This window comes from Saimiri boliviensis, chromosome 1, assembly GCF_048565385.1.
Source record: "Saimiri boliviensis isolate mSaiBol1 chromosome 1, mSaiBol1.pri, whole genome shotgun sequence".
Classification (NCBI taxonomy): Eukaryota; Metazoa; Chordata; class Mammalia; order Primates; family Cebidae; genus Saimiri; species Saimiri boliviensis.
Window position 1 is genome coordinate 49,449,252 of NC_133449.1, and position 23,308 is coordinate 49,472,559.

Sequence of the window (23,308 nt, forward strand, 5' to 3'; positions counted from 1 at the left end):
TGGTTCTCTCATTTCTGAAATGTTCCCCCTTCCCTTTATTGTCATGCTCAGAACTCTATTTCTTGGTTCTTTAAGCCAGTAAGACTGGGTTTGTAGCTAAGTTGTAGCTGGCACACTGGGCCATAAGGCAAAAATAAATCAATACATAAATATGAAAAACCTGGAAATTGATCCAGTGTGGTTCCTTTTGTCCAAGTAAAAATTCTTCCCAGCTTCTGGCAGCCTTTGGTTCCTGTCCCAAAGCTGTCAGAAGAGTAACCAAAAGTGCTGTATGTGTAGTTGGGGCCTTTTTCTACATCTTACACTTACATGTTGAGGGTGGTCTTGTAAGAGTAGCCCTTACTACTGGAAGCTATAAGTGTATATTTTTTTAAAAATTTAACTTGCACATATTTGAATTTTAAAATTATTTTATTCTGAAATGATGCTCTATACTGTGAGGTAGTACACAGAAGAATCTCACCCTATGCTCCACTACCTAGAATTAACAAATACATGTTCTGCTGTAAGAAAGTAATCTAATTACATAATAATTACAATTCCCTCTTCCTCCTGTAGTGATATCCTGTAATTTGTGTACTTCCTTTCTGTCCCCTTTTAAAGCTTTCATTATATCATACATGTATCCATAAACTAGGTATAGAATTGTGTGGAGTGTGTTGCCAATACACATAAATTGTATCGTATTAATTGTCATTCTGCACTTTCTCCCACTCAGCATGGTTTTTCTGGTCCGGTCACATTGATACATGCAGGTTTACTTCATTTTCACAGCTTATATATTTGTCTATAGTAAGCATAACTACCATGATTATTTATTTATTCATTCTCTGATGAATATTTAGTTGTTTCAGTGATATGTATCACACCTATAATCAAGATGGAAGAAGCAGAAAATGCTCAGATGTTTTTTTCTCCATGTAGGTAAGCAAACTATGGGCTTTCCACTTCTCACTTATCAAGACCGATCAGATAACAAACTGTATCGTCTTCAGACTCCTCAGAGTCCCTTGGTGAGACCCTCCATGTATGATTATTATGACATGGATAACTATCCAATTGGGACCAATGCCATTGTTGCTGTGATTTCTTACACTGGCTATGATATGGAAGATGCCATGGTAAGTTTTACCGGGAATGTTGTCCCAATCATTTTATTTTTTAACTTTTTTGTTTGCTGTGAAATCACTGAAGGAATATTTTTGTGTCCCCAAGTATCTAGTATATGACACACGATCAACGATGTGGAAAATGTGGGGAGAGTTTTAAAATGTGATGCCAGTTATTCTAAACTAAGTATTACAGTATTATAGTCCTACCTAGTTTTATTTTGAAAATCCTTACTTGGCCTCAGCGTTTTAAATTAACAATTCTTTTACTTCACAGATTGTGAATAAGGCCTCTTGGGAACGAGGCTTTGCCCATGGAAGTGTCTACAAGTCTGAGTTCATAGACCTCTCTGAAAAAATTAAACAAGGAGATAGTAGCCTGGTGTTTGGAATCAAACTTGGTGACCCACGGGTTTTGCAGAAGTTAGATGATGATGGACTGCCGTTTATAGGAGCAAAACTGCAGTATGGAGATCCGTATTACAGCTACCTAAACCTCAACACCGGGGAAAGTTTTGTGATGTACTATAAGTAAGTTTGGTTGTCCAAGCTGGTTTGTTTTGTTATTGTTGTTGTTGTTGTTGTTTTGAGATGGGGTCTCACTCTCAGCCAGGCTAGAGTGCAGTGGAGTGATCTCAGCTCACTACAACCTTCACCTCCTGGGCTAAGTAGTCCTCTTGCCTCAGCCTTCGAGTAGCTGGAACTATAGGCACAAAATATCATGCCCAGCCAATTTTTTGTATTTTTAATAGAGTTGGTTTTGCCTTGTTGCCCAGGCTGGTCTCAAACTCCTGAGCTTAAGTGATCCACCTGCCTCAGCCTCCCAGTGTGCTCGGATTACAGATGTGAGCCACTGTGCCGGCCGATTTGTGCTTTTTTTAAAAAACTGTATTATCCAAACTTTCATCTTTTTCATATACAATGTTAGGAATGTGTCCTAGCCAAAATGTTGAGCCCTTATTGGAAATGTCTTCTTTTAGTTTCATTTACAATATAGTTCATTTCAATAGGCCTTCATAATAATTTTTCAGTTGCCTTCGTTGGTAGTTTTCTTTCAGATGAACATAATTCTGTAGTGAATATCACTAGTAGCTCTATTCATACCAACTGTTTGTTGCAGAGTAAAGGTAAGAATGAGTTTTGCAGGCTAGGCACAGTAGTTCACACCTGCAATCCCAACACTTTGGGAGTATCCCTTAAGCCCAGGAGTTCAAGATCAACCTGGGCAATGTAGTAGGACCCTACGTCTACAAAAAAAATTTTAAATTTAGCTAGGCCTAGTGGCGTGTACCTGTAGTCCCAGCTGCTCAGGCAGTTGAGCTGGGAAAGTCAAGGCTGCAGTGAGCTGTAATCACACCACTGCACTCCACTCTGGGCAACAGACTGAAACCCTGTTCCCTGCCCCCCCACCCCCCGCAAAATGTATTTTACAAATATCCTTTATGAAGCACTAATAATATCAATGAAACTTATCTCTGTAAGTTCAAACAAATAAGGTTGATCTTACACGGTTTATTTTTTCCTAGGAGTAAAGAAAATTGCGTTGTGGATAACATCAAAGTGTGCAGTAATGACACTGGGAGTGGAAAATTCAAGTGTGTTTGCATCACTATGAGAGTGCCTCGGAACCCAACTATTGGAGATAAATTTGCCAGTCGTCATGGGCAGAAGGGCATTTTGAGCAGATTGTGGCCTGTTGAGGACATGCCTTTTACTGAGAGTGGGATGGTCCCAGACATTCTGTTCAATCCCCATGGTTTTCCATCCCGCATGACCATTGGGATGTTAATTGAGAGTATGGCTGGGAAGTCTGCAGCTTTGCATGGTCTCTGCCATGATGCTACACCCTTCATCTTCTCAGAGGAGAACTCAGCCTTAGAATACTTTGGTGAGATGTTAAAAGCTGCTGGCTACAATTTCTATGGCACCGAGAGGTTATATAGTGGCATCAGTGGGCTAGAACTGGAAGCAGACATCTTCATAGGAGTGGTTTATTATCAGCGCTTACGCCACATGGTCTCAGACAAGTTTCAAGTAAGGACAACTGGAGCCCGCGACAGAGTCACCAACCAGCCTATTGGTGGAAGAAATGTCCAGGGTGGAATCCGTTTTGGGGAGATGGAACGGGATGCGCTTTTAGCTCATGGTACATCTTTTCTCCTTCATGACCGCCTCTTCAACTGCTCGGATCGGTCGGTAGCCCACGTGTGTGTGAAGTGTGGCAGTTTACTCTCTCCACTGTTGGAGAAGCCACCCCCTTCTTGGTCTGCCATGCGCAATAGAAAATACAACTGTACTCTGTGTCATCGCAGTGACACTATCGATACTGTTTCTGTGCCTTATGTTTTTCGGTATTTTGTAGCTGAACTGGCAGCTATGAACATCAAAGTGAAACTGGATGTTGTTTAACTTGATGTTGGCCTTTTGGATTAGGAGACCTATCAGATTAAAGCAAAATGTAATTTTAGTTCAATGAAGATACTATTACTAGGTTGCTCTTGAGATTTTTCAAAGGTATTAGAACTCTCAACCAAGACCTGAAAACCAAGAATGCAAGGTTTCTGAATCTCTGGTAGATTAACTATTGACAATGGTTTTCTGTATATTCAAAAATTTCATGTGTCTTCCTAAAATAGGAAATATTTAGTCCTGGTGCGGTGACTTAAACCTGTAATTCCAGCACTTTGGGAGGCAGAGGCAGGTGGATCACGAGGTCACGAATTTGAGACCAGCCTGGCCAAGATGGTGAAACCCTGCCTCTACTAAAAATATAAAAATTAGTCAGGTGCGGTGGCGGGTGCCTGTAATCTCAGCTACTGGGGAGGCTAAGGAAGGAGAATTGCTTGAACCCAGGAGGTGGAGGTTGCAGTGAGCCAAGATGGCGCCACTGTACTCCAGCCTGGCCTACAGAGTGAGACTCCATCTTAAAAAAAAAAAAGAAATATTGGCTGAGTGCAGTGGCTCAAGCCTGTAATCCCAGCACTTTGGGAGGCCGAGGTGGGCGGATCACAAGGTCAAGAGATCGAGACCATCCTGGTCAACATGGTGAAACCCCGTCTCTACTAAAAATACTAAAAATTAGCTGGGCATGGTGGCACATGCCTGTAATCCCAGCTACTCAGGAGGCTGAGGCAGGAGAATTGCCTGAACCCGGGAGGCAGAGGTTGCGGTGAGCCGAGATCGCGCCATTGCACTCCAGCCTGGGTAACAAGAGCGAAACTCCGTCTCAAAAAAAAAAAAAAAAGAAAGAAATATTGATAAATGGAAGAGCATACATATAGTGACAAGTCTCCTTTCCAATCCCACGTTTCCTACACCCTGTTCTCAGCAGGCAGTAACTTTCACACACCTGTTAGTCCATTTTGAGCAGGACAGTACTATACAAATAGAATGCAAGCTGTAATATAATGTAGTTTTATATTTTCTTATAGCCACATTGAAATAAAAATAAACAGGTACAGTGTTCTTTTGACCAGCTTTGTAGACCTACAGTTGTTACATATTTAATGTATACAATTTGATGGGTTTGACTGTATGCACACACCTTTGATACCATCACCACAATCAGGGTAGTAAACATATCTGTCATCTTCACGAATTTGCTCCTACCCCTTTGTTTTTTGCTTTTTGGTTGCTGCTGGATTTTTTTTTTCCTGTGATAAGAATACAACTCAAGACCTACCCTCTTAAATCTTTAAGTGTTCAATAAGTTATTGTTAATTATAGGCACCATGTTGTACAACAGCTCTTTAGACCTTGTCTTTTTTTTTTTTTGAGACAGAGTTTCGCTGTTGTTACCCAGGCTGGAGTGCAATGGCGCGATCTCGGCTCACCGCAACCTCTGCCTCCTGGGTTCAGGCAATTCTCCTGCCTCAACCCCCTAAGTAGCTGGGATTACAGGCACACGCCACCATGCCCAGCTAATTTTTAGTATTTTTAGTAGAGACGGGGTTTCACCATGTTGACCAGGATGGTCTCAATCTCTTGACCTCGCGATCCACCCGCCTCGGCCTCCCGAAGTGCTGGGATTACAGGCTTGAGCCACCACGCCCGGCCTAGACCTTACTTGTCTTATGTAACTGAAGCTTTATGTCTGTTGAACAACTCTCCCATTTCCCTGGCCCCTAGCAAGGACTCTTCTACTCTGTTTTTCTTTTCTTTCTTTCTTTCTTTCTTTTCTTTTTTTTTTTTTTTGCATTTGTTTCTATGAGTTGGACTATTATAGATATCTCATATAGTGGGATCATGCAGTATTTGTCCTGTGACTGGCTTATTTCACTTAGCATAGTGAAATAAGATTCATCCATTTTGGAAGCCAGACATGGTGCTCTGCATCTGTAGTCCCTGCTCTTTGGGAGGCTGAGGTGGGAGGATCATTTGAGTGCAGGAGTTCAAGGCCAGCCTGTGTAATATAGGAAGACCCTGTCTTAAAGACCCTGACCTCAAGTGATCCACCTGCCTCGGCCTCCCAAAGTGCTGGGATTACAGGTATGAACCACTGCGCCCAGCCTCCAGTGAGTATTTTTATATTTAGTCTATACTTCTACACTTGGTTTTTTTCTGCATTTATATTGACTTGCTTTCATAGCAGTGTGTAGAGTGCTGGTTACGTTTTCTTTTTTGTGTACAGTATTTTATTGTATGGATATACCATCCCCTGTGTATTTGAGTTGTTCCATTCTTTGGCCATTATAATTGTTTCTGCAGATACTCTGGTGACTTACCTTTGGCCATTGTAAACAGTGTTGATATTAGATCATCTTGTTTATACTTGTGCAATTGTAAGATGCTTTTTGGGCCGGACGAAGTGACTCATGCCTGTAATCCCAGCACTTTGGGAGGCCGAGGCAGGTGGATCACCTCAGGTCAGGTGTTCGAGACCAGCTTGGGTGCCTGTAATCCCAGCTACTCAGGAGGCTGTGGCAGGAGAATCTCTTGAAACTGGGAGGTGGAAGTTGCAGTGAGCTGAGATGGCACCACTGCACTTCAGCTTGGGTGACAAAGAGCAAGACTCCATCTCAAAAAAAAAGAAAAAAAAAATGCTTTGATGACGAAAGCTTTCCTAAGGTAATTCTTTACTGAGTTTGGCTTTAGATGCTCTGTTACTAATTATAAGGCAGACAGGAAAAGACTGAGAAAAAGCTATCATTTCAAGATAGGCTTTACAGGCTGGACGTTGTGGCTTGTGCCTGTAATCCCAACATTTTAGGAGGCTTAGACAGGAGGAATCACTTGAGCCTAGAAGTTCTAGACCAGCCTGGGCTGAGACTTCATCTCGACAGAAAACAAAAAGCAGCAACAAAAAAAAATTAGCTAAGTATGGTGACACACCCCTGTAGTCCCAGCTACTTGGGAGGCTGAGCTGGGAGGATTGCTTAAACTCAGAAGGTTGAGGCTGCAGTGAGCTGAGATTATGCCATTGCACTCCAGCCTGGGTGGCAGAGCAGGACCCTGTCTCTGTTTTATAAATGAAAGGCTGGGTGCAGTGGCTCACACCTGTATTCCCAACACTTTGGTTCAGATTGTGTGAGCCCAGGAATTTGAGACCAGCCTGGGCAACATTAGGGAAACCTCTTCTCTACAAAAAAAAAATTAGCCTGGTGTGGTGGCCCATGCCTGTAGTTCCAGCTACTCAGGAGGCTGAGGTGGAAGAATCTTCTGAGCCTGGAAGTTCCAGGCTGCAGTGGGCCAAGATTTTGCCACCATACTCCAGCCTGGGTGACAGAGTGAGACCTCATCTCAGGAAAAGGCTAAAGAAAAAATTTAATAGAAAAGATAGGCTTTGCTTCAGTAAACTGGTTGAGAAGAATAAGGAAAAACTCCATTCTATCGACTGACAATTCCCCCTGCTGTTAGAATCCCAACTATACGCTTTTGCACACTATTCCAGGCTTTGTCTACTACACGATCCCACAGCTGGGGTCTTTTGTTGTTAGTCCACTTCATTATTAGCAGCACTAAAAACATTTCCCAAAAAATGGTTTTTTTTAGCTTTTTATTTTAAATTGTAGGTTTACCACTAAGAAATTGACACTGGGACAGTCCACAAAGCTTGCTCAAATTTAATCAATTTTACATGCACTCATTTGTGTTGTGTGTGGTACATAGTTCTATTTCATTTTATCACTTGTGTATATTGATGTGACACCAACATAATCAAGATACAGAGCTGTTCTGTCATCACAGAGCTCTGCCATACTGTCCCTTTATAGACATTTCCACATCCGGCCCCCATTTCTAACCCCTGGAAACCACTAATCTGCTCTTCATCTCCACAGTTTTGTTATTTCAAGAATCGTATGTAAATGGAATCATGAAGTATAACCTTTTGAGAATGGCTTTTCACTCAATTCCCTTGAGATACATCCAAGTAGTTGCATGTATCAGTGGCTAATTCCTCCTTATTGCTACGTAGTACTTCATAGTATATATGTACATTGTTTAGCCATTCACCTTGAACATTTTGGTTGTTTCCAATTTGGGGCATTAACAATAAAGCTGATCTAAACAATCACACACAACAGACCCCCTTTGTCCTTGAAGAATATATCCCAAGACTGCCAGTAGGTGTCTGAAACCATGGATAGTATATACACTATCCATATGTGCTATGTATACTATATATCCTATACATATTTTTTCCTATACATACCTTTGATGAAGTTGAATTAGGCACTGTAAGAGACTGACAACAATTAAACAGAACAATTATACTGTAATAAAAGTTACATGAATGTGGCCTCAAAATATACTGTACTCATATTTTCAGACTGTGGGTAACTGAAACTGCAGAAAGCAAAACTGGCCGGGTGTGGTGGCTCACACCTGTAATCCCAGGACTTTGGGAGGCTGCGGTGTGTGGATCACTTGAGATCAGGAATTCGAGACCAGCCTGGCCATCATGGGGAAACCTCAACTCTACTAAAAATACAAAAATCAGCTGGGCTTGGTGGGACATGCCTGTAATCCCAGCTACTTGGGAGGCTGAGGCAGGAGAATCATTTGAACTCAAGAGGTGAAGGTTGCAGTTAGCTGAGATCATGCCACTGCACTCCAACTTGGGCAACAGAGCAAGACTAGAGTCTCAAAAAAAAAAAAAAAAAAAAAGGAAAGCAAAACTGCAGTTAAGGGGGAAAGGGGGACTACTGTACAGGTTTTTGTGTAAACTTTAATTTCCCTGGGACGAGTGTTCACAATTGTGACTGCTAGGTCATTTGGTGGTTGCATATATTGTTTAAGAAACTGCCAGGCCGGGCGTGGTGGCGCATGCTGTAATCTTAGCACTTTGGGAGGCCAAGGCAGGTGGATCACCAGAGATTGGGAGTTTGAGACCAGCCTGACCAACATGGAGAAACCCTGTCTTATTTAAAAAAAAAAAAAGTGTATATATATATAAAGAAACTGCCAAACTTTTCACAGTGACTGTGCCATTTTACATTCCTATCATCAATGTACGAGTGATTCACTTCTTGGCATTCTGACCAACCAGCAGTTGGTGATGTCACCTTTTTTTTTTTTTTTTTTTTTTTTTTTAAGGCCAGTCAAGTGGAGCAGTGGGAGGAGAAAAGGAACAAATAAATCTGTAAATGGTTGTGATCAATTTGTTGCAGCACCACTGCACTTGGACCAGCCCACTATTTCTTATTTTAGCCATTCTGATAGATGAGTAGTGATATCTCATTGTGGCTTTAATTTGCATTTCTCTAATGGCTAAAGATGTTGAACATCTCTTCATGTGTTTATCCGCCATCTGTACATCTTCAGTGAAATGTCAGTCTGGTGTTCATTTTTTAATTGGATTGTTTGTCTTCTTACTGTTGAATTTTAAGACTTCATTATATATTCCAAATATAAAGCCTTTGTCACACAAGTTCTTTGCAAATATTTTCGCCCAGTCCATAGTTTGTCTTTTCATCATCTTCACAGGTACTTTGCAAGAAACAAATTTAAATTTTGATGAAGTCCAATTTACTGGGTTTTGGTATTGTGTCTAAGAACTTATTATCTAGCCCAAAGATTTTCTCATATATTACTTTCTAAAGGTTTTATACCTTTATGCTTTATATTTAAATCTATAATCCATTTTCCACTTACAGTTCATTTTTGTACAATATGTAAGGTTTTTGTTGTTGTTGTTTTGCCAGTAGATATCCAATTGCTCCAGTACTGTAACTTGAAAACTATCCTTTCTCTATTGAATTATTTCTGCACTTCTGTCAAAAATCAGATGGCCATAGGCCGGGCGCAGTGGTTCATGCCTGTAATCCCTACACTTTGAGAGGCTGAGGTTGGATGACTGCTTGAGCCCAGGAGTTTGAGACCAGCCTGGGCAACAGAGCCAGATCCTGTATCTACTAAAAAAAAAAAAAATTGGCCAGGCATGGTGTTGTGAGCCTGTAGTCCCAGCTCCCCAGGAGGCTGAGGTGGAAGGATCATCTGAGCCTGGGAGTTGAGGCTGCAGTGAGCTGTGATTACACCACTACACACCACCCTGAGTGACAGGGTGAAACCCTGTCTCTTAAAAGAAAAAAAAAAATCAGATGGCCATACATGCTTGTGTGGGGCTAATCTATTTTTTATTATTCCATTTTTGTCTCCTTTGTCGGCTTATTATCTCTACCTCCATTTTCATTTGTTGTTGTTTCTTTTAAAATTTCTGGTGTACATCTTTAGACTTGTCACACTTTTATGTAATATTCTATCACTTCACAGCTAGAACAACTTTGCAACAGCACACACTTTCCTGTCTCTTGGCCTTTGTGCTATTTTTGTCATAAGTTGTATTTACTGTTTCTGGAGATCTTTTTTCTTTCTTTTGAGATGGAGTCTCGCTTTGCAGTGCAATGGTGCAATCTTGGCTCACCACAACCTCTGCCTCCCAGCGGAGGATTCTTCTGCCTCAGCCTCCCGAGTAGCTGGGATTACAGGCATGCACCATCACACTCAGCTAATTTTATGTTTTTGGTAGAGACAGGGTTTCTCCTTACTGGTCAGGCTGGTCTCGAACTCCCCATCAGGGATCCACCTGCCTCGGTCTCCCAAAGTGCTGGGATTACAGGCATGAGCCACCACACGCGGCCTTTCTGGAGATCTTGATTTCACACACCAGATTTCCGTTTTCTAAGTTTTCTAAGCTTGCTTAGGTGAGACCAGAGCAGCCATTTAGGGCTAATTTTGCTTCATTGGAGAGGCAGTATCTTTGAGTAATTTACCCAGTGCACAGTGATGTTCTACACTATGGCTGCGTGGGGCAGGGGGTGGGGATGGGGGCGCTGAACATGGACAACTGCAAGCTCCAGGATTGCTCTGCCTGCACCTTCCTGGGTGGTGGTTCCCTTTGGCCTCCAGGAGTGTGTTCACAGGCATGCTGTGGGCTACACGTGCAGGAAACCCTTCGCAGGCCTGTGCACGCTACTCTCTGGTACCCTGCCTTCCAAACTCTTAGCTGCCTTGGCCTCTCTGAATTCTCAATTTTATCTCAACCCAGGGACACCCCTGGGCTATGTAGCCTGGAAACTAACTCTCCCAACATAAGCCGGGCCACTAGTGTCACTTCATTTGTCTGCTTTCTCTTGGGGACCATTGTGCTACAATGCTTATTTCCAATTTCTGAACTCTGCTGTCTCCCATTTTGTCCAGATTTTTTAGTTGTTGGTATTGGAACTACCTATGACATCACCACACCCAGGTAACTTCTGTAGTTTTTGTAGAGGGTTTCGCCATGTTGCCCAGGCTGGTCTCAAACTCCTGGGTGCACGCAATCCACTCACCTTAGTTTCCCAAAGTGCTGGGATTTACAGGCACGAGCCACCGTGCTTGGCCTATGTTTCTAATGCAGAAGCCACCACCGTATGCCATACTTGTGACTCCCGTTATTTGTTGTTGTAAAAGAGGCTGCAGCACATGACACACTGGCAGTACCAACCCTGCCTGGTGGATGACATCTATCCTTAGACTCCAGGGTTGTTGGAAGTCCATCACCATTGTTGACACTTCAGTCCCAGTCCTGTCAGTCAACTCTACACTCCTAGGTAGCTCTTGAATCTACAGCTGACCCTTAAACAATGCAGTAGAAAATCCACATAGAACTTTTGACTCCCCCAAAACTTAACTACTAATAGCCCGTTATTGACCTGAAGTCTTACTGATGATATAAACAGATTAACACATATTTTGTATGTTATATGCATTATATACTGTATGCTTGCAACAGTAAATTAGAATAAAGTGTTATTAAGGAACTCATAAGGAAGAGAAAATATACTATTCAATTAAGTGGAAGTGGATCATCATAAAGGCCTTCATCCTTGTCCTCTTCACATTGAGTAGGCTGAGGAGGAGGAAGAGGGGTTGGTCTTGTTGTCTCAGAGTGGCAGAGGCAGAAGAAAATCCGAGTATAAGCGAACCAGTACAGTTTAAATCCATGTTGTTCAAGGGTCAACTGTAAACTGTTTTACTTAATGGGCAATCCACACACCCAAGTGGTTATAAGTGGTAGTACAAAATGTATTATAAAAATACAGTAGAGTTTTTTTTTTTTTGAAAGAGTAATGCTCTGTCACCCAGGCTGGAGTGCAGTGGTGTGATCTCAGCTCACTACAACCTCCGCAGCAATTCTCGTGCCTCAGCCTCCTGAGTAGCTGGAACTACAGGTTCCTGCCAACATGCCTGGCTAATTTTTTGTGGAGATGGGGTTGTATTTTTTTGTAGCCAGGCTGGTCTCGAACTCCTGACCTTGTGATCCACCCACTTTGGCCTCCTAAAGTGCCAAGATTACAAGCGTGAGCCTCTGCACCCAGCTGAACACAATCCTCACCTTTCATGTACTGACTTGTCTTTGTCTGTAACTCCTGGCCCCCTAGGATGTATAAAACCAAACTGTAATTCTACTGTCTCAGGCACACTTTCTCAGGACCTCTTGAGCCTATGTTCCCTAGGCCGTGATCACTCATACTGGCTCAAAATAAATCTCTTTAAAAAACATTTTACAGTTTTGGTTTTCCTGTTTAAAGGTGGTTGATTTTTCCTAGGTCTTTAATGAGGTCTCTAGAAAGAGGGTTTAAGACAATTGAATTTTTTTTTAAAGATTTCTTGGTTAGATAAGAAAATTCCAGAAACTCCCTCCCTGTGCACCTGTGGGCTACCCCACTCCCACACACGAACAAGACAAGGTTAGACAGACCGTCTGAGGCAGCTTCTAAGGCCCTTTCAGCATATCAAAATGCATCTTTGGTGTATCGCTTTTTGAGTCCCAACAAGGAAATGGGATGGGTTAAGATTTCATTCTCCCAGTAGAGGAAAATCTAGGGATTTAGTCCACATTTGGAGCCAAAAACGGTTATCTGACTCTTTCCAGAGCTTTGAAATGTTGATTTCTTCCCCTCTTCTCCCATCAAACATACAATTGGAAATTTAAGAAGGAAGAATGGAGGGATCTCAAGGTGTAAAGCTTTCTTTACGTGCCCATGGCAGATTCAGTGGCCAGTGCTGGTCCTCGGATGCCAACTGCCAACCAGGGTATCTCATGGTCACAGCCTCCCGTACAGTGCTCACTTATCCAGAACTCCTGAGGCCCCAGGCTCTGTACCCAACTCTTCACTTGCACTATGTCCTCTATGATGTCACTGTCATCATCATCATTTTACAACACATTGAGACTCCACGTGGTCGTTACTAGTTCATAGTCAAGAAGCTCTTGTTCATCTTCAACTCTGATTAACTGCAAAATGTTCTGCTCATTTTGACTAGAATCTTGAAAGCTCTGCAAACTAAACGGCAGGACCAATGCTCAGTTCTGACCATGGGATATCCAGTCTCTTAAGTGGGGAAACTCACGCCTACATCTAACTTCACACTTTTAAGACAGATAAGAAGGGAGGGGGAAATGCTGCTACACTGGGAGGCATGAATTACAAAGACAGGAAATAACTGGCTGTTAGTTTCATGGAGTCAGGATTAAACACCGTGTCTGTCCTGGCCTATGCTAAGGGTTGGAGAACGTCTGGGTCATTCAGGCTAAGCAAATGGGAGGCCCAAGCCGAGTTAGTTCGGCTCTTGGTTTGACTCCCTCTTCCCTCCAGTTCCAAGCGATCAAGTGAAACAGGGTGCCAGGAGGACTATCAGCGTCTGCGCAAGGCCGACGGTGGCAGCGCGGCGTTGGGAATCAGGTCCCCTATCCCTGAGCCCACCAGCCGACCGCCACAGCACCCCACCAAAACGGGAACAGCACGTTGAGACGCTGCAGCAACGGCGGCCGCTCGCCACCAGCTCCAGTCGGGAGATGTGGAGAGCCTGTGTCTGCTGCTCAATCCCGTGCGGTGCCGCGCAGCTCGGCGGTGCATTCTCTTCGGAGCCGAGGCACCACCGTACTTGCCATTGCTTACTTCCGTTGAACCTCGGGCGCTGCCATTGCAAGCCGGAAATAGGGATAAAGCAATTTAGCCAGAAGAGGGAGGAAGTGGTTACTCGAAGCGCCGCCAAGACCAGCCGGAGCCGGAAGAAGACGTAGGGCGCCGCCATGACGGATTAAGCCTAAAGGGAACAGGCTGCTAGTCCAATCGGCTACCGGAAAAAAAAAAAAAAAACCAGGCTGGCCCGGGCGCCGCCATGGCAACCGATACCGGAAGAGGCGGGTCGTTCCTTCCGGACTGACCCACACCGGCAAAGGTCTCGAGATGTGAGTAGTGGGAGCAGCTCTCCCGTACGTGCTGCCGCGCCCCTTTTACCCAGTGATCTAGACCTAGTCTGGGACCTCCAGAATTAGGACCAGTCTCCCTGCTTCTTGGAGAGCCGACCCTCAAGATTCAGCGCCTTCCCTCACAAGCTCCAACCCTCCGCATGCCCAAGCCCCACCTTCTAAGCGTTTAGGCCCTGCCCCTTGTCCTAGCGGCTTAAGAATTCGGTCCAGTCACTCTTCACCCAAGCTCTGCCCGGCCCTTCACACCGAAATCCTAAGACCACAGACTTACTTAGGGACCTCTAGGATTCCTACGCCTGTCCTTAGAGCTCCAGGTTCCTCCCTCTTGATCACCAAACTTTACCCTTTGAAACTTCCAGATTTGCCCAGGACCCTAGTCCTCACCTGTAGGGACCACAGTCTTGTTCCTAGACCGCTCTGACTTTGCCCGGGATTCCCAGAGCACCAGCCTCATCCAGGGCTTCCAGACCTCACGCCCCTGGGGCCTTGAGTCCTACTCCAGGGCCTCGGGTTTCATCTTAAGGAGTCTTTGGCTAAGACACTTTCCCAGGACCGGAGACCCACCTCTTGGACCTCTAAACCTTACTTTAGAACCCCCCAAACCCATTTAGGGGTATCAAGCTCTCACTTTAGAATTCTAGATCTTCTAAGGCCCTGCGTCTTCTCTGCATGATCCCTAGGCCTACTGGGGGATGCCTGGATTTCAAGGCCTGTCTTCTAGGACCCTGAAGGCATTGAAAGCTCTCCTCCTGCTTTACAAGCCCCAGCGCTAGGCCTCACCTTTACACTTCTTTGGCCCTATCTCAGGATCCTTCAGACTCCCACATCTGCCCTGGACACCTAGTCCTACTTCAGACCCAGATTAGAACTACTGCCTTTCTTTGCCAGGCACCATAGTTCATGCCTGTAATCCCGACACTTTGGGAGGTCTAAGCGGGAGGATCGCTTGAGTCCAGGGGTTCGATACCAGCCTGGGAACATAGCAAGACCCTGCCTCTACAAAACGTAAAAAATTATCTGGGCATGGTCTTTCAGCTACTTAGGATGTTGAGGCAGGAAGATCACTTGAATCCAGGAGTTGGAGGCTACAGTGAGCTATGATCATGCCATTGCACTCCAGCCTGGGCCACACAGTGACACCCCTGTCTCTAAAAGAAAAAAAAAATTACTTTCTGGCCTGCTGCCAAGAATGATCCTCACCCCATCCTGTCCCACAGGCAGGCAGCCCTGGAGATCACCGCTCGCTACTGCGGCCGGGAGCTGGAGCAGTACAGCCAGTGTGTGGCCGCCAAGCCTGAATCCTGGCAGCGGGACTGTCACTACCTTAAGATGAGAATTGCCCAATGCACGTCCGCCCAGTGAGTGTGGGCAAGTTTGAGACAGTGTGGAGGGTGGGCAGTGGGGTGGGAATCTCCCAGGGTCCGAACTGCCCTACCCCCACAGCCCAATCATCCGTCAGATCCGCCAGGCCTGTGCTCAGCCTTTCGAGGCCTTTGAAGAGTGTCTTCGGCAGAACGAGGCAGCTATGGGCAACTGTGTGGAGCATATGCGCCGCTTCCTGCAGTGCGCTGAGCAGGTGCAGCTGCCACACTCACCTGCGACCGTGGAGGTAAGAGGGGCTCACCTCAGTTCATCTCATTTCTCCATAACATCCCCTTCATCCTCCTGGTTGTTCTGGGTAAAGACTTCGGAGTCATCCTCAGCCCTACCCCACTACACAGGCCTTTGCCAGGCATCCAGGATACAAAACATCATCACTTCTTGCCCCCTTTCAGCCCCTGCTTTGGTCTCCCACCCCCTCACCCTCCACCTCCAGGATACCTGCCCCAGCCTTCTCCCTGGTCTCTTTTCATCCCTCTTCTCTTGCCTGGTTGAGCAAGCGGCCTGGATGAGCACATAGAACTGAAATCTAGTCTCATTACACCTATGCTTAAAGCTCTTCAGTGGCTTTGCGTCACACTGAGGATAAATTGCAGGTCCTTGCTGGGTTCTCTGTGTTTTTCCCTAGGCTGACTTCATCGACCTCCTCCTTCACCCTCTCTTCTTTCTCACTACTCCTCAGCTGCACTGGAGAGGGGCTGGGCTGAGGTGGCCAACAAAATCTCACTCTTTTAAATGTATGTAGTATGTAAACCAGATATGCAGTATATCTGTGATATGTAAGTCATGGTTGGGCAATTAGAACAAAAGTCTAAAAAGACTCCTTGGGGAGAGGCAGTAATGGAAAAAGGTTGAGAAATGCTCTTTTAGATGTTTACTGCCCCCCTCACTGTGAGCTCCAAAGGTAAAAGTCACATCTTTCCCCAGCCCCTCTCAGCACCCTCTCCTGGGGCCCTCTCTCTGCCCCTGCAGCCCTGTTTTCTCTCTTGGGTCACCTGGCCATCTTTCTCTTAGGTTCCATGTTCCATCTTGAGCTTCCATTCATTCTTGATAATCATCCGAGACTGATCATCTGACCATGTTCTGCTTCTGTCTAGAAACCTTTCCATGCGCTCACTTCCACCAGACCAAGTCTCAACGCCAGCGCAGCCCACAGGGCCCTGTAGGATGCAGCTCCTGTGACCCGTGGCCCCACCTCCCCCAACTTTCCCTCTTAAACTCTGTGTTCCAGCCCCAGTGAACGTGCAGTTACTCAAGTGCATGTCTCTGCTGCTTTTGTCCAGCTGTTTTTGTCTGCCTGCACTGCCCTTCCTAATCCATCTCCTGGCTAATTCCTATTCCAGCTTAGATGGCATCTGTCTCAGAAGACCTCCCTGATGTCCCCACCCACTCCCCGCCCCTGTCTTCAAGTTCCCAAGGGTCTGAGCCCCTCCATCAAAGCTCTCAGCTGAAGATTGGGGTGATGTCCTTTATACCAGGCCCTATAGGCATTCATTCATTTTTGTAAGGCAGGGATAAGTGAATAGTTCAGACCCCAAGGGCAGAAACTACCACCCATGAGAACTGGCAGGAACTTAATTCTCCTCAGGAAACATCTAATGATCACATACTGTTCTCAGTCAGCTGTTGAGGACATTTCTCTCTTTCAAGTTTTTTGGGCATCTGAACAGTGAAGACCCCCCATCCTTCTATCTTAGAGCCATTTGCTGCTTCCCTCTCTGGACCAGCAACCAGCCTCTCCCTATGGCCACCCCTGCCCTGACAGTCTTCTCTTGTCTGGCAGCCAAAGGAGCTTTTAAAAATGGGGATTAGGGCTGGGCACGGTGGCTCATGCCTGTAATCCTAGCACTTTGGGAGACTGAATTGGGTGGATGACCTGAGATCAGGAGTTTGATACCAGCCTGGTCAACATGGCAAAACCCCTTGTCTACTAAAAATACAAAACATTAGCCAGGACTGGTGATGGGTACCTGTAATCCCAGCTACTTGGGAGGCTGAGGCAGGAGAATTGCTTGAACCCAGTAGGCAGAGTTTGCAATGAGCCAAGATTGTGCCATTGCACTCCAACCTGGGCACGGAGAAAGGCTCTGTCTCTCAACAAAGAAAAAAAAGGAATTAGGTCACATCTCTCCCCTTTAAAACCTTCTTGTGACTTTCCAATACACTCACAGTAACTATACTCAGCTCCTCCCCACTGTCTCTTCCTTCCTGGGGATAACATCCCAGTTACAATTTTTCCTTCCTAGCTGGGGGCAGTGAGGTTTGGGCCTCTTACATTCTCTGGTCTACACAATTGCAAACACAAACATTGTCACCTCCTACAGCATGGCATGCCCGTGTTTTTGTGGCTGACAATTGAAGTGGTTCATGTTCCTTCCACTCCACACACACCTCCGCCCTTTACCCTGATTGTTTTCTTCATAGAATTTCTCACAGGTTGGCATATTTATTGTCTGTCTCTCCCTGCTTGAGTCAGAGAGTTTTGCCTGCTGGGCACATGGCACGTGTCCAGTAAATATAGCAGAATGGAGCCTTCCCTGCCTCTCATGACACTTCACCTCAGCTGACTTGTTCACGTGACCCAGGGCCAAGGTCATTGCCCGACACCCTCTCCCTCCACCTGTGGGCTCTGCAAGGTCACCCTCTGTGGTGTCTACACGGGCTCCTGACCTCAGCGGTCCCCAGGCTGGGCACAGAGGAGGTGCTAGTAGATGTTGATGTGCTTTCTCCACAGGCACAGCCACTTCCTGCCTCCTGAGGACTCCTTTGCCTGCATGACTGCAGGAAAACTGGACATGAATGACTGCCCCCTGCACCCCTCCCCTGCAGGGCGGCCAGATGGAGTCCTGAGCCCTGGCTGTGTGCCTGGCTTTCCTGGATATCAGGAAAAAATAAGTAAATAAAGACTATATATACTGGGCATTGATTCCTGCCATCTGTCCTGAGAGGGCCCTAGGAGAGCTGGCTGGGCAGAGTCATGTGTTACCCAGCTTCACCTGGTGTGCCAAGGAAGGGCCAGGGAAGAGCAGGATGCTGCAGCTGTGCCCCAGGGTCAAGACCACCTGCCTCCCTTGTGAACTCTGCCACACAGCCATTTCCTGTCTCCTGCTACATGTGTATGGGGGAAAGGCCCTTGCTCCCTTCCACTCTAGCATTCCTCTGTTATTTTTTAAATATATATATATATATATATATATATATATATATATATATAAAGGACGGTTTTGCTCTGTTGCCCAGGCTGGAGTGCAGTGGTAGGATGATAGCTCACTGCAGCCTCTAACTCCTAGGCTCCAGTGGTCCTCTGCCTCAGCCTCCAGAGTAGCTAGGACTGCAAGCACTTGACACAGCACTGGCTGCATTCTCCAAGTCTGTATTCAGTTTTCTGGAGGCTTGAGGGGATGATAAATAACATACCGCTTTCCCTGCTGATTTCAGAATCAGTTGGGCAGTAGTTTGAGGCATTAGGCAATGGAGGTGAAAATACTGGCTTTATTACTGAAAACAACTATATGGAAGGATGTGTGGCTTAGAAGGCTATGCACTGGATTTCATTTCTTTCCTTTTTTTTTTTTTGAGATGGAGTTTCTCTCTTGTTGCCCAGGCTGGAGTGCAATGGCACGGTCTTGGCTCACTGCACCCTCTGCCTCCTGGGTTTAGTGATTCTCCTGCTTCAGCCTCCCAAGTAGCTGGGATTACAGGTGCCTGCCACCATGCCCAGCTAATTTTTATATTTTTAGTAGAGATGGGATTTCACCATAATGGTCAGGCTGATCTCAAACTCCTGACCTCAGGTGATCTACCTGCCTCAGCCTCCCAAAGTGCTGGGATTACAGGCATGAGTGACCACCTGGCCTATGCGCTGGATTTCTGTTCTCAGTTTCCATTTTTCCAGAAGCCAACTCAGAATTTGAGTGCAGATGGTAGTTTGAGTTTGATTCCATAAACACTGGTAAAGGAATGGAGAAGGGAGATGTAGAGAGGAAGGAGGCCAATAAATGGTGCATTATCAAGCAGGTTACCACTGTGGGCCACTGGGACTCAGTCCCATGGGCAACCTGTGGGAGACTGTACAGAACATACCCAGTTACCCTATGAAGGAGCAAGGGAATTGTGTTTACCAACTTCCCATCTGTCATCAAGGGCTGTTCTCATGGGCATTGACCATCTGGTACTTCTGGCCTGCCCTTCATATGCCAAGTTCCTTTCTGCCATCAGAAAAGAGTCCTAAGCAGAGTATAATGGGATCAGGTAAGCAACCTTAATCATACAGAAGAGATGCTGAGTGGATCTGGGAAGATACCAGCAGTGACTGCTGTGGCTTCTTCATGCTTCTCAGGAATACAGGCTCCATGGGCACAGCTGTTTGATATAGGCTCCCCATAGGAACAGGTCTTAAAGAGCAGAAAGCAGACAGACATGTATGCAGGAGAGAAGGAGACCTCAGAGGGCTGAGCTGAACATAGCCATGGCCTGCACCCACGTTCACCATTCAGATGAGGCTCTCCTCCCTGGAGGTGATCCCAAACTTCTGGAAATTGGAGTAACTGGCCATTTGATATCCAAGGGTTATGCTCTGCTTAGAAGATTGAGCCTGGCCCATGGGAGTCTCTCGTAGGGATTAATCTCCAAGATGAAGTTGCTAATTGGTTTAGGAGCCAGGTAGAAATCCTGTAAGTTCAGGGTTGCAGGATTTTATACCATTTGTCTGAGCTAGGAGGAAACCCAGGAAACTTGAATGGGGTTCTGTGCCATGCAACTAAAAGAAGTGTGATTAAAACAGACAAAATGGAGATCCAGGCTACATTTTAGAACATCTCTGTGTGTCCTGTCTTACAATAGGCTAGACTAGCTTTCTTACATGATGATCTCAGGGGTCCAAGAGAGTGAAAGTGGAAACTTCAGACATTCACTTTTACCACATTCTATTGGTCAAAGAACTCGTAAGCCCAGCTCAGATTAAAGAGGTGGGGAGACTACTTGGTAGCATTTGGCTGCAAAAAAGTTGTGACCATATTTAAACTACTGCAAGAACTTCATGGTGTCTCTTTCTTCTTGTGTCTGTTTTGGTAAAGTAGATTTTTAGCAGTTTCTCACATTGCTATGGTTTGAGTGTGTTCCCTAAATTTCATGTGTTGGAAATACAGTCCTTACATTCATGTTGATGATATTTGAAGGAGATTAGACAAGGCCATCAGGGTGGGGCCACCATGATGGGACTGGTGGTTTTATAAGAAGAGGAAAAAAGACCTGAGCTGGCCTGCTCTTGACCTTTCACCGTGTGTTGCTCTCTGCCATGTTATGATGCAGCACGAAGGCCCTCACCAGATGCAGGCACCATGCTCTTGGACTTCCCAGTCTCTAGAACTGTAAGAAATTTCTTTTTAGTAAATTATAGTATTCTGTTATAGCAACAGAAAATGGACTAAAACATCTACATTTTCAAATTGTCATCAACTTGTTAATAATATTCTCATAATATCTTTTTTTTTTTGAGACGGAGTTTCGCTCTTGTTACCCAGGCTGGAGTGCAATGGCGTGATCTCGGCTCACCGCAACCTCCGCCTCCTGGGTTCAAGCAATTCTCCTGCCTCAGCCTCCCGAGTAGCTGGGACTACAGGCATGCGCCACCATGCCCAGCTAATTTTTGTATTTTTAGTAGAGATGGGGTTTTACCATGTTGACCAGAATGGTCTCGATCTCTTGACCTCGTGATCCACCCGCTTCGGCCTCCCAAAGTGCTGGGATTACAGGTGTGAGCCACTGCGCCTGGCCCTTTTTTTTTTTTTTTTTTAAAGGCTAGTCAAGTGAAGCAGTGGGAGTGGAGAAGGAACAAAGAAATCTGTAACTGGTTGTGATCAATAATTAGTTGTAAACACCACTGCACTTGGACCAGCCTGATAGTGTTTTTTTAAGGTTTGTTAAATCTGTGGTGATAACCCCCTTTTCATTTCTGACATCAGTTATTTGTATGCTCCTCTTTTTTTCTTGATTGATTTTTTTTTTTTTTTTTTGAGACGGAGTTTCACTCTTGTTACCCAGGCTGGAGTGCAATGGCGCGATCTCGGCTCACCGCAACCTCCGCCTCCTGGGTTCAGGCAATTCTCCTGCCTCAGCCTCCTGAGTAGCTGGCATTACAGGCACGCGCCACCATGCCCAGCTAATGTTTTGTATTTTTAGTAGAGACGGGGTTTCACCATGTTGACCAGGATGGTCTCGATCTCTTGACCTTGTGATCCGCCCGCCTCGGCCTCCCAAAGTGCTGGGATTACAGGCTTGAGCCACCGCGCCCGGCTCTTGATTGATTTTGAGAGGGAGTTATCAATTTTATTAGTCTTCACAGAAATTACATTTGGCTTTGTTGACACTTGATTTTGTACGTTTTAACTAGTTCTCTGATTTTCTTCTTTCTTTAGATTTAATTTTCTGTTTCTGTCTTTTTGAAATGAATGTTTAGCTCACTGGTTTTCAGCCTTTTTTCTTTACTAATGCACAAAGTGTGGCTTTGTGGGTTGTTTTCTTTTTTTCAGGATATGTAATTTTACTTGTCCCATAACTGTGAAGAAATAACAAATCATTCTTCAAAACAGAAGATAAAATAACTACAATAACAAAAACCCATGAGTGCATTGCTGTAACTTAGCCAGCAGCCATGTTTCCTTCCTGCCATCTCTGCCGACAGTAGTCCTGCTCGTTGAAGGTCTTTTTCTTTCACTCCTCCTTTTGCTTATTTTCCCTTCTCTACTGTCTTTTGATTTCTCCGTTGACCTCAGATTATTTAGAAGTTTAGAGTCATATTTCTTAATTTCTAAACAGAAGGAGAGGTTTTTTTTTTTTTTTTTTTTTTTTTTTTTTTTTTTTTTTGTTATCTTGCCTAATTGAAGTTGGGTTGGGAACATTTTATATGGTTTTACTCTTTTGAAATGTGTCGAGCCTTTATAGCTTGGCATATGCTCAGCTTTCGTTAATGTGCCATATGTGCTTGAATCATAATCCTTGGTTCATGATGCACTGTCTTAGCTCGGGTTCCCCTAGAAACAGACCCTGGGACAAAGAACTCAGGTTGATCCTAGTAAGCATTATTAGGGCAGTGGGAAGGGAGACAGGGACAGTTGTCTTGTGTAAAATTTTCCTCAGTGTTTTTTTTTTTTGAGATGGAGTTTCGCTCGTTACCCAGGCTGGAGTGCAATGGTGCGATCTCGGCTCACCGCAACCTCTGCCTCCTGGGCTCAGGCAATTCTCCTGCCTCAGCCTCCTAAGTAGCTGGGATTACAGGCACGCGCCACCACGCCCAGCTAATGTTTTGTATTTTTAGTAGAGACGGGGTTTCACCGTGTTGACCAGGATGGTCTCGATCTCTCGACCTTGTGATCCACCCGCCTCAGCCTCCCAAAGTGCTGGGATTATAGGCTTGAGCCACCGCACCCGGCCCAGATAATTTTTTTAATGGCCCTCCACATTTCTACTCTTTTCTTCTTTACATGGACTCTGCAGGTTTCCTCCTACCTCTGGCTATTACTCCACTGTCTCCCACCCAGCCATGACATAATGATTTTCTTCAAGGCATATACCAGACCTCTTCTTATTCCCTACGCTGTGCAGTGATCTCCTTGATGGAGAATATCAGATAAATCATTGGCTCACAGATGGTTATCTCCAGCCCCAGCTTCTGCCTTGGGCTTTCACCTGCTTCATGGACCTTCATATAGATTTCTCAAAGGGAACACTCAGTCCCAAGGTGTCCAGAATTGCAGGCATTATCTTCCCCAGCTTGTCCTTCTCACACCATTTCTTTGCACCCTGTTCCTACAGAAGTCTGGTATTGTTATTGTTGTTGCTGTTCTTTTCCCTAGAAGGCGTCACTCCTTCTTAAGCCTGGGTATACAATTTCCTTTTGTTCACTATTTTATTTATTTAATATTTGTGATGGGGTCTCACCCTGTCACCCAGGCTGGAGTGCAGTGGTGCGATCTTGGCTCACTGCAACCTCCACCTCCTGGGCTCAGATGATCCTCCCACATCAGCTTCCTGAGTAGCTGAGACTACGGGCACCAGTCACCACACCCAGCTAATTTTTGTCTTTTTAGTGGAGACAGGATTTTACCGTGTTGTCCAGGCTAGT

At 45.2% G+C, this 23,308-nt stretch overlaps 2 protein-coding genes across 6 annotated transcripts in view; both read left to right on the forward strand.

The window, feature by feature from the left end:
• The window catches only part of POLR1B (RNA polymerase I subunit B), a 41,079-nt gene extending 33,223 nt beyond the window's left edge, over positions 1–7,856 (forward strand). For 3 of the 4 annotated variants that reach the window (XM_074397043.1, XM_003942493.4, XM_074397042.1), the window contains 3 exons: positions 925–1,121; positions 1,387–1,640; positions 2,636–7,856. In XM_074397043.1, the coding sequence (XP_074253144.1) occupies positions 925–1,121; positions 1,387–1,640; positions 2,636–3,518 (1,334 nt within the window). In that variant the 3' untranslated portion in view covers positions 3,519–7,856. The remainder of the gene's footprint in view (positions 1–924; positions 1,122–1,386; positions 1,641–2,635) is intronic. The other variant, XR_012517066.1, reaches the window with a different exon arrangement.
• A 5,779-nt stretch (positions 7,857–13,635) lies between these two features.
• The window catches only part of CHCHD5 (coiled-coil-helix-coiled-coil-helix domain containing 5), a 29,561-nt gene continuing 19,888 nt past the window's right edge, over positions 13,636–23,308 (forward strand). The window contains exons 1-4 of one of the 2 annotated variants that reach the window (XM_003942496.4): positions 13,636–13,785; positions 15,024–15,164; positions 15,250–15,415; positions 17,921–18,106. In XM_003942496.4, the coding sequence (XP_003942545.1) occupies positions 13,784–13,785; positions 15,024–15,164; positions 15,250–15,415; positions 17,921–17,944 (333 nt within the window). In that variant the 5' untranslated portion in view covers positions 13,636–13,783 and the 3' untranslated portion in view covers positions 17,945–18,106. Of the gene's footprint in view, positions 13,786–15,023; positions 15,165–15,249; positions 15,416–17,920; positions 18,107–23,308 lie in introns of those variants that run through there. The other variant, XM_074397044.1, reaches the window with a different exon arrangement.